The sequence below is a fragment of the Argentina anserina genome, chromosome 6, assembly GCF_933775445.1.
Source record: "Argentina anserina chromosome 6, drPotAnse1.1, whole genome shotgun sequence".
NCBI classification, from domain to species: Eukaryota; Viridiplantae; Streptophyta; class Magnoliopsida; order Rosales; family Rosaceae; genus Argentina; species Argentina anserina.
Genome location: NC_065877.1, coordinates 27,798,662 through 27,809,521, shown reverse-complemented (window position 1 = coordinate 27,809,521; position 10,860 = coordinate 27,798,662). Strand labels below are relative to the sequence as shown.

Below are 10,860 nucleotides of genomic sequence, written 5' to 3'. Positions count from 1 at the left end.
ATATAACGTCTTAGTTTGTTGCTGAAAAAGTACACCTTCCCAATTCTTCTTGAAAAATGGCAAAGGTTTATCCCCAAGCGCCACTTTCTTCTTCATCCCCTGGCAGCTATTTTACTTCAAAGCAAGAAACATTCACAGTATGGATGAAGTCACTCATAATGAATGGCCATGGTTGCACTGTTTTTGATTCTAACGGTCAGATCCTGTATCGTGTCGATAATTACGACTCTAGAGGTAGAGCTAAAGTTCATCTTATGAATTTGAAAGGCCAGATCCTATTCAGCATACTACGAAAGGTAACTTCATAGCATCATAATTTTGATGATCAAGTTAGATTTATGGACTCAAAAGTATGATTTGATAAATTAACACAAAACCATTTGTTAAGCAGAAATCCAAATTGCTTGGTGTCTGGGAGGGATACAGATCCAGTAATGGTAAAGAGATCAACTCGAATGATACACCCAATTTTCAAGTTAGGCGAAGATTTAAAGGCAAGTCAGCATGTAAAGTCATAGTGGGACTTGATAAGAATCAAATACAGCAATACAGAATAGAGAGCTGGAGTGATGGAAAGTCAGCCTGCAAGATATTAGACGAGTTTGGACGACTTGTTGCAGAGGTAATTAAAATTTTCTCAATTGTTCTTACTAATTGTACTACGTAGGTTACGATTTACCGACCACATATATATGGTTACTGATGATTTTCATGTCAATCTGGACGATGCTTCACTAAACAGGCAAAGAGAAAGCAGTCAACATGTGGAGTGGTACTAGGAGAAGATGTCTTGACACTAGTGGTAGAGCCCTTCATCGATCACTCTCTTATTGTAGGGCTTCTTGTTGTGTATGGTCTCATCAACCATAGATTGTGATTCAGTGAAAACAAATCAGTAACTAATTTAACTAGTTTTTGAGTCTCCAATTAGGTTAGTCATTCCCCTCTAAGTATTTATCCCTTGAAAACCAAGGACTAAATTAAGATTAATTTTAATTAACTATTGTCAGTTGAGATGCTTGGCTAGCTAGCTGGTGAATTAAAAGTACGTACCTGTGTTACTTATTCGGATCCCATGCCAATTTTGTATTCAGGTTGAGTTAATTGAGTTATTTTTAACCTTTCTTTTCCAAGATATGATGAGTCCTAAATCGCTTTAGAACGAGTAAATTGACATGAGCGCCTCTAATTAAGTTAAAAGGAATAAGGTCATCTCCGACTCATGCTGTAAGGTGCTACAAATAACGCATTGTAGCACTTATGGTCCCGAATCCATGTTCATGTGTACAACAAAAGTAACTATTTTGACATAGGAAATTAGTCGCAAACGCATAACGAAATTGTAAACTAAGTATGCTCAAAGTTCAAAATATCGGTATCGGTAGATATATATATTTTTTTAAAGTGAGATATCAGATATATATCGGGGATATTGGAAAAAATATATCGTTCATGTTCCGAAAAATATTTATTTATTTATTATTGAATTACATACAAACAAATACACTTTTTAACTTTATTTAGTAACAATAAGAGACTATAGGTGTTTGAAATGTTGGTCAACAAAACTACAATAGGTTCAAGACATACGAGCCATATAGTACGAATTGTAATGGTTAACAAAATAGTCATATATCTCTTTCTAACTACCGACAGTTTCTCCGAGAAGAGAATAGTAAGGATGAACCCAATTCGATAATTGATCATATACTTCTCAAAACTAACCATAATCGTAAATAGGATAACCAAATTGATAGTTGACTTCATGTGATTCATTTGACATCCCAGTGTACTATGTGCCTAAACTAATAGAATCAAAACTTAAGGCAACTGAAATAACATCAGATGAAATACTTTGATCATTAATGGTTCCTCTTGTCCTCCTTCCGTTATACTTTGATCATCAATGACTTGACTCTTAGAAGTTAAGACTTGAACCTTCACTCCTAATCCAGATATCTTTTTACGAAAAATTAAAAATTAGCCGATTTAGGACTACTCTTCTAGTATTCTTTTTGATATCTCCTGAGGCTCGAGATGAGTAATTAGTCAAAAACTTATCTTCGAGAGTCCGAGACATCTTCAAGTTGAGATAAAAATTTTAAGTGAAAATTTTCAGATATTTCTCCAAAATATCAAAGATATATCAGATATATCGTAAATATCGGAGATAATTTATGTTATGAGATAAATATCGTAAATACGAAAAAAAGAATATATTTACCTCTAAATTATATCATTTTTTAAGGGAGATATCAGAAATAACTATAAGATTTTGAACCTTAAGTATGCTCTTATGTGATATCCTAGGAAGCACAGAAACGTGCCTACACCCACGTTTCCTGCTTCCGAAGCGGAACCATTCCGAAAACATGACGAAATTGTCTGGAAACGCTCGAAAACGCCCGAAAACGTGTCGGAAACTTGTCGGAAATGCCCGGAAATGTGTTTACAGAAAAATGTGTTTTTGAAACGTGGTGGAAACACGAGTTTCCAAAAAATAAAGGTTTTTATGTTAATTTTTTATTTTTTAAATGAAGGACTAGACCTACATTCATTAAGTCAAATGACTTATTTCGACATATTTTTGACCTCCCGCCGAGTCGCCGACCCTCATTCTCTCTTATTGATACCTAGATCTCTCATTATATTTGTATTATTTCGAATGTTGACCACCAAGTTATTTAAGTTATTTGTGATTTTGAGTTACTTAAACTAAAAATTTGTTAGTATATTTATTTTTTATATAATATATATTTTTTTATTTCGACGTTTCCAAAACGTATCCGCTTTCTAAATTTTAAAAAAACACGCTTCCGCGTTTCTAAACGTTTCGTTTCCACGTACCCATACTCAATTCCGTGCAACTTAATGGAGACCATTTCACACACCATAGCGCGTAAAAGAAGACTAGTACGAATTTAATAGTAAGAGAATAGGAAAAACCGAAAAAATGAAAAACAGGGCGGGGCGGCGGCTATATTGCACTCGTCAGTCAATAAAGACTAATACAGTAATACTTATTGTGTTTAGGCTAATACACGGTCGTTTTGGTAAAGAACTCACTAGTCACTAGTCACTACAATGATAATCAGTGTGCTTAAACCGCTAATCAAACTCACCGGAATCTTATTTACCAAACAAAACAGTTAACCGGCATATCCGCCTTTTCTAGTTTTCTCCTCTCTAAAATTAACAACGCATTGATGTGGCGGAGATCCGCCTCCTTCATTCTCGACAATCGACCCCAAAACGACGCCGCACCGCCCCCTATGGCCGACGCCGCCCTCCCAAACCCTAACGCCAACTCCGCCTACTACCAGGCCCGGGCCGCCCACACCGGCGTCGTCACCAGCGACTGGCTCGCCCAGGCCCAGGCCGCCGTCGGCCGAATTCCCGACGAACAGGCCTCCGTTCCTGAGGCTGAGCCCAAACCGGACTCGGATTCCGGCAAGGCGTTTAGTGTCATCGAGGAGTTTAATAGCTGGCGGAAGCAGCCTGATTTGGCTGAGGCCGTGGCAGCGATTCGGGCCTTGGCGTCGGTTATTAGGTCGAGCGAGGCCACCACTATGATGGAGCTCGAAATTGAGCTCAAGAAGGCCTCCGATTCTCTCAAGGTAGTCGATTTCTTTGAGCTTTTCGATTCTTTGATTGGATTGTTTAGATTTTTGGAAGATTAATTTAGCTTTGAAATATCAGTACTGCTATTGGAATTAGTGCTTTATGAATTTTTGACTGAAATTTATAGCAATGCATAGAGTAATGGAAACATGTTCGTCGAAGATTTGAAGCCAATGCAATGTCCTGCATTGAAATTTGCTGAGGAAAACTCTAGTTGCCGTCAGTCGAAAACTTTACTATGTCAAATTGTCAATAAGAAGGCTGTGATTTTCGTGAAGCAAATAAGCAGTAGCGAACTTTGTGTCTGTTAGTGTTTACTGTTAGTTAATCTAAGTTACAGATAGTATGAGAAGTTAAGCTACAATGCTCTGTTAACTTTCCGAATAGGACTTTGATTAACTTGATTTGCTGCTCTCTCATCTGCTTCAGTCATGGGATACGACGTCTATATCTTTGACTGCTGGATGCGACTTGTTCACGCGGTATGTTACGCGAACTTCAGCGCTAGAGTATGAGGATTTCAACTCAGCCAAGTCTCGTTTGATTGAACGTGCAGAGAAGTTCGGGGAGATATCTACAAAGGTACGTGATTCATGTCCTTAACAAGATGTGTTTGATGTATAATAGCTGGTTCTGGTTATTCAGTTACACTTGGTTCTTATACTGTAGGCTCGCAGAATCATTGCTGTACTTAGTCAAGACTTTATATTTGATGGTTGCACCATCTTAGTTCATGGCTTCTCTAGAGTCGTTCTAGAAGTACTGAAGGCTGCGGCACAGAGCAAGAAACTCTTTCGAGTTTTCTGCACAGGTTTGAATCTTTATCATGCTGTCAACTATAGTGTGCCTTTTGTAAACTGAAATTATCAAATTGGCATATGGAATAAGGAAATTTTTAATTTTTTGCACCACTAGAAACCCCTAAATTGGTATGGTTCTTCTTAACATATGTCAGTGTATCAGTCTTTCCATTGATGTTATTTGTAAGTAGTAGGACTAGTATGAAATAACTTAATGTGATTGGTTCTGCTTTATTGTTTTCGTCTGCAATGTTTCAATATGGGCTCTATACACTGCAGAGGGAAGACCAGACAGAACAGGATTACGGTTATCAAATGAGCTGGCCAAGCTTGATGTTCCTGTTAAGCTCCTAATAGACTCTGCAGTGGCATATACCATGGATGAGGTTGACATGGTGTTTGTTGGGGCAGATGGAGTTGTTGAAAGTGGAGGCATTATAAATATGATGGGAACCTATCAAATTGCATTGGTGGCACATAGCATGAACAAACCAGTTTATGTAGCTGCTGAAAGCTACAAGGTATCTCAGTCTTCTAATAGTGAGAAAATTTTATTATATCAGTTGTGCATTTCTTACAGGCAATTATTTTCTCCTATTTAGCACTTTTTTTGCAGCAGTATGTTTTGCTGCAGCTGCAAAAAAAAAATTCATAATTCTTTTTCCCTGACATATCACATGTTTTCATTTAGTTAGAATTGCTATAAGATTTCAGAGCAGGAATGCAATTTTCTCTTTAGGCTTTGTAAGCTCTGGCTTCATTAATCATAACATATTTAAATTGTTTCTACAGTTTGCTCGCCTTTATCCATTGGACCAAAAAGACATGGCCCCTGCATTACGCCCCATTGATTTTGGAGTTCCCATCCCATCCAAGGTCGAGGTTGAAAGATCTGCCCGTGATTATACGCCTCCTCAATATCTCACTTTACTATTCACAGACTTGGGTGTCCTCACCCCATCGGTTGTCAGTGATGAGCTGATTCAGCTTTACTTGTAACCATTCATGGTATGAATTTTGGCCTTAAAACATGACTCTTCTTAACCCCTTCTTCAAATTCTGAACTGGTCTATGTCAATGGAAGATTATTGTTTAGAGGGTTGATAACTGATGTTTGTTTTAATCTTTATTAGGTAACAATGATCAATTTTGCTATTCCTATAGGTTCTTGACTTTTGTAGTGCTGTCAAGTAGTATGTTCTGTTAAGTTTAGATCAGTGGATTAAGCTTAGTTTTTCTTTTTGGTTGTTTTATCTTCTACCACTCTCTGCCGCATTTTGTATTTTGATAGCATCCGTTTAATTTGTCATTGGAAAGTTTATTGCTCCCCAATAGTCTTATTACCCTCAGTTGATTCCTAGCAGACCCCCTATTCCCCTTTTAGAGGTCTCAATTTTGAAATTGTATGTGTACAAAATATCTATTTCGATAGTATGATCATGGTGTTGCCCCTAGATTTGGTTTCGGGGTTCAGTGGGATGCTCACACTGTTCCAATCCATCCTTTGTGGGGGATTGAAATTCCCTCGGTACCAACAACAGTTCATCATTCCCTTCACTGCTTCACATTTAACCAGTCTGATATCAATTAACAGACTCGAGGTTCTAATGGTCCACATCTAAAAGAAAATTAGTTGCGACATACTGTTTGCAAAAATAATTCAAGGGTACTGGGTCTCTAGCACCACCAAGTCACCAATCCTTCTTTAGAGCTCCCGCACCGGCGAGCAAAGGAGGAGGTGGTGCTCGAGCACCAACTGGGACTGGGAGGTTTGCTCGAGCAAACCCATTTCTGATCTCGCATCAGACAAGAGTTGCTCACCTAGTCAACTGGGACGGTTTGCTCGCCCTTCCGCTCGAGCAAAGTTTGCTCTGGTGATTGCTCGACCGCCTGGCGGAGCCTACAACACGTGGGTGACGTCAGACGCATTTTAATTTTTTTTTCTATTAGGCGTGTGCAATGCACGCGCCAGTAAAAGATAAAAAAAAATTAACGAGCCAATGAATGGCTAATACGTGGCTTACCGAATGGGCCAACGGTTTAATAGATCTGGGCATTTCGACGTGGTACATTATTATTTGTTGTAAATATATCCGGTAAAAAAATTTAATCATTTCACAACAAGACAAAATTAAATTGCTCAATCAAATTGTGAATGAGTGTGTGCAAAAATCAATTTGCTTAAGTAAAATATGAAATCGATTTTCTTGAAATAAATTTTACTTCTGGGACCACTTTTTGCTTAAGGAAAACCATTTTATGGGTGTAGTTGTTCTTAGTGACACACCGGGCACGTTTGGAATGGACTGAAGGAGTGAAGGTGAAACACCCTTATTGGGGGGGGGGGGGGGTGGATTCACTCCTTCGGAATAGACTCAAGGTGAAACACTCATTGTTCATGCCATCTCTTTTTGATGATTGAGTGAATCCGGAGCACTGGTATACAAAGTTCACCAAACGGGCAGGTATTTTGGTAGCTAATTTCACAACACTTGTAATGTACAATTCAGTGGTTCACCGCCAAAAGCTTAGGTAGTTAATTATTCTTACAGCACAACTAAAGCTACTTATAAATTAATTGCCTTGAGGGTGAAGTGGACCATAGTTTCTTCGTTGAAATGATGAGTCTCTGTAACATGCTCGTATTGTGGCAGGAAAAAATGTCTGTCTAATGCCTTCACCCTTTATAATAGGAAAAATCAAGCCTATTGCGGTCTGTAGACATGAAGATTTGTATAAGCAGCAAGCACTGTATGCAGAAAACTGTGAATTGGTAAATAAGTTGATACGGAAGTAGTGGAAGTATTTTCGAATGACATACCAAGATCGATCGAAACGCAAGCCTTATGCGTTTAGGTGAAGGGAAGGGAAGCATCAAGCGAGCGACACCATAGATGGCAACACCAAAAATATGGAGCAGTAAATGCAGTGGACGGGGAGTAAGACCAGAGAGAAGGGATAATATTCCATTTGAGCAAATTCCTCCAAGGCTCAAATAGCCAAAACATGCTTCCCGGATTGCTTGTCTTGCTGGATCAGGTGATGTACAAAACAACATGTACAAAGCAGTTGCAAATGTGTTTATATTAAATGACAGAGGCTGCAATGGATACAAAGCTCAATTTCAGCAAACCATAAGCCATGAAGAATGCCACATTTGAAAAACATTCTTCATGAAAGTAAGAAGTTTAAGGAATAAGTTTTTTTGAGTTTGCTTAATGGCGGCTTTACCTTTCGCAGTGTGTAAAATGATTCGAGGTAATTGCACAAAGTAGGTGCATCATTGAGATCACCTAGGGGTCTAAGAAGGTCTCGGAGAAGAACTATGTCTGAAAGTGCCACAGTCATGCCACCTCCGGTTAAGGGATGCCTCATGTTGAATGAATCCCCAACAAAATTGTACCAGGAGTGGGAATAGGTTTAGCAGTCATGCATTTGTTTTGCATGGATCTGATGTTTCCCTTATTAACAGTAGTCATAAAAGCATTGCTGAGCTCAAGCGGAATCTGAATTTAAACCAAATTTTATACCCGAGTATTCGGTTTGATAACCTGCTACTTTTATTATCACTTCCGGTACTGGCAGGGGCAATTACCATGTTATTAACCGATCGAAACTTTGATTACACAGTAGTCCTTAGATAGGCCAATTCAGTTGCATATGTATGCATATTAAGTGAGAATTGAATTTAAGAATTTATTACATATGCATACCTGAGGAGCTACTACAGTTCTCAAGTAGTTGGCCATTTCACCACTACTAACTAAAGGCACTTTCGGTCCAGGTATATCCACCAAACAACGGACCTCAGTTGAACTGATGGGGTAAAATAGGATGGGTGAAGGGTCTCCCAAAATTATATGTCCATGATTTGCGTATGGAAGGTCACAGTTCTCCAAGACCAAACCAACAAAACAAGAGGGACTTTCAATCTGCAACATTAACAAATACAATAAATCATTTGTTCTTAAATTACTCTTACGGAGGGACATAGATTCATGTCATAACATTAACTCTTAACATATGCCACGATGTCCTAAGGTTGGTAATGAATCGTTACTTTAGAAGCACTCAGAGATTTTTCGCAGATTTGAATAGCAACCATCGCATACAATTGTAAGTGGAGCACATGTTCTCATCTCCTCTCCAGCTTGATTCTTGTAAATCACCCCTTTGACGATGCCTTTTTCCTCAATTAGTGTAGTCACTGATCCTTGTTCCAATTTCACACTGCAATGAAATTCCATTGGAAATGAGTATGGATGGTACGTAATAGAATTCGCGGATGTAATCACATATTTGTAGGATATTGCATATAATAAGGATAATGAGAATTACTTTGAAAGAGTTGCAGCTTTTTCACGCATTCTCTGAACGAAACGACCATTGTGGAAGCTCCTCCCAGATAAATCTGAACTGCCTTTTTCCAAGGGATAAGACCATGTTGTAACCTTTCCATCTTTGTAAAGAACATAACCAAACACCTTCTGAGAATCAATGGACTCATTTGCACAGTCTGCAGCCACAAATAGATATTGTTTAATGTTGATCGATTATAATCTAATGTGTCTGCTGATGCCTGATAGCTAGCTTTGTATATCCAATTTAGGCAAGAGAACAAGAAACCATACACCAAGAGCAGTAATTACTATGTCAAAGTACCGCAAGAACAAGAAAGGAACTCTAAATCAGGTAGGAAATTGCTCACCCTCAAGCCCCAACTCAATTAATTTAAGATATCCCCCAGGCTGCAACAGCTCGCCAACGATTCTATCCGGCTCCGTCAAGTCTCTTTCGATGATATGCACACGGCGTCCATCCTGCAACAATTTAGCAGAACCCACGTCAAAGATCAAGCTAATGCACGTACGTATTCTCCGATCCTCAAGTTTTCTCATATACTCTTGTTCGTTCCTGGTCATTGTCAAGTATATATGTAACTTCATTTACATTTTGAGCTACACTACCCGAATGCCACAAATGAAAGAGAGAAAAAAAAAAAAAACTAAGTTGACAAAACTACAAATTACTCGCACAGTCGCACTGCATCTGCATGGGTACGTATGAAAACGTGGATGGTAAAAATGTCGAAGTGATGGGACTGATGGGGAGCTCGGGTTTGTCTTATGCGCAGCTCAGAGTTTTCTGGGTTCGATTTTGGCGAACGGGTCAATGGCAAACGTTCGTGCAGGTTTTCTAGGGTTTATCTTCTGCTTTCTGGCACTGGCTTGGGATCCTAGTGGTGGCCTTAGACTCTTTTTAGTGTTTGGGGCTCCTTGTATCTGAATCATGGCTTTGGGTCAGGCTATTAGTATTTTTGGGAAGAAAACTCAGCAACATACGTAGTACGTACATATGCCTTAATTCTTGTGTCAATGCAAATTTGATACCCAAAACTCTCCACATTGGTATGATAATCGAAATCTCATTCAAAACCGATGCATAGATGAAAACTTGAACATTTTCACAGCCCAGGGATGAAGAAACATGCTGATACATTGTGGTGTAGAACTGCTGAACTGTAGATAACTAAATTTTTTGAATTTCTAAATCTATATCTGCTACATTAATAGGTGACAGAGTAATATTTCACTGAACCAACAACCAAAGCAACCAAATTTATAGCTTTATATATTTTGTATAGTTAAGCATGCATTGGAGGGGTAAAGCTCACGATGCCTATCTAGGTGTATCTTTGTTTTCAATCTACCAAATTTTTTATTCTTCTGTATTGAGAATTTCAAGTCTCACCTAGTTCCAAGTCCTGGATCCACGACAGATAAGATTGTGATCGAGTTTTAAGTTTTAACTGACCACCTAAGGAATTGGCTATCCTTGTATTTGTTCCAAAGTGACTTGACTATCCTCACTTCCTCAGTTCCTCAGAAGGCCATCCTGCGAATTGTTCACATTGATGCTTGATGCTTCCATCTGGTGTGTGGTGAAGCTGCGCGCAGAGGAAAGTTCACTAACAGAGCCTCATTTCTTTCTCTCATCTCCGATCCCTTCCCCATGGTTTTCAAAACAATTTTTTTCTTTTTTATCATATTTCAAAAGAGATTAAAAGCATATTCTGAGTTTCTGACCTTGGCAAGAGTGTAAGCAAGGGCAGCACCGGCAACTCCGGCACCAACGATGACTACGTCGGTACTACTTTTCTCTACCTCCATTTTCGGAAGAAACGCACCGTTTGCAAACCCACTAAAAGCCTTAACCCTTTTGTTTCCGCCAAGAGTAGTGCTGGACATGGAGATCATGAACAATATAGAGCCCAGCCATGACGCCAAGATTCCAGCCAGAACATATACATAAAACATCATATATCTTCAACAATGTAAACACCTCCCGTAAACAAACAAGATTAAAGAATGTTTTTTATTTTTCCGATGAAAAAGATAACTAGAATGTTGTTTTGGGTCTATTATTTTGTGTGTGATCT

At 38.7% G+C, this 10,860-nt stretch overlaps 2 protein-coding genes and 1 pseudogene across 2 annotated transcripts; 2 read left to right on the top strand and 1 right to left on the bottom strand.

Annotated features, from left to right (window-relative positions):
• LOC126800547 (protein LURP-one-related 11-like) lies at positions 1-1,030 on the top strand. Its single transcript, XM_050527928.1, has 3 exons — positions 1-296; positions 392-622; positions 743-1,030. Exons 1-3 carry the CDS (start codon positions 57-59, stop codon positions 875-877), a joined length of 606 nt encoding a protein of 201 aa, XP_050383885.1. The 5' UTR covers positions 1-56; the 3' UTR covers positions 878-1,030.
• Positions 1,031-3,086: 2,056 nt separating this feature from the next.
• LOC126800527 (uncharacterized) lies at positions 3,087-5,576 on the top strand. The gene is made up of 5 exons (XM_050527902.1): positions 3,087-3,617; positions 4,051-4,203; positions 4,291-4,432; positions 4,701-4,942; positions 5,214-5,576. Exons 1-5 carry the CDS (start codon positions 3,207-3,209, stop codon positions 5,418-5,420), a joined length of 1,155 nt encoding a protein of 384 aa, XP_050383859.1. The 5' UTR covers positions 3,087-3,206; the 3' UTR covers positions 5,421-5,576.
• Positions 5,577-6,995: 1,419 nt separating this feature from the next.
• Positions 6,996-10,741, bottom strand: LOC126797202 (squalene monooxygenase SE1-like; annotated as a pseudogene).
• Positions 10,742-10,860: the final 119 nt, after the last annotated feature.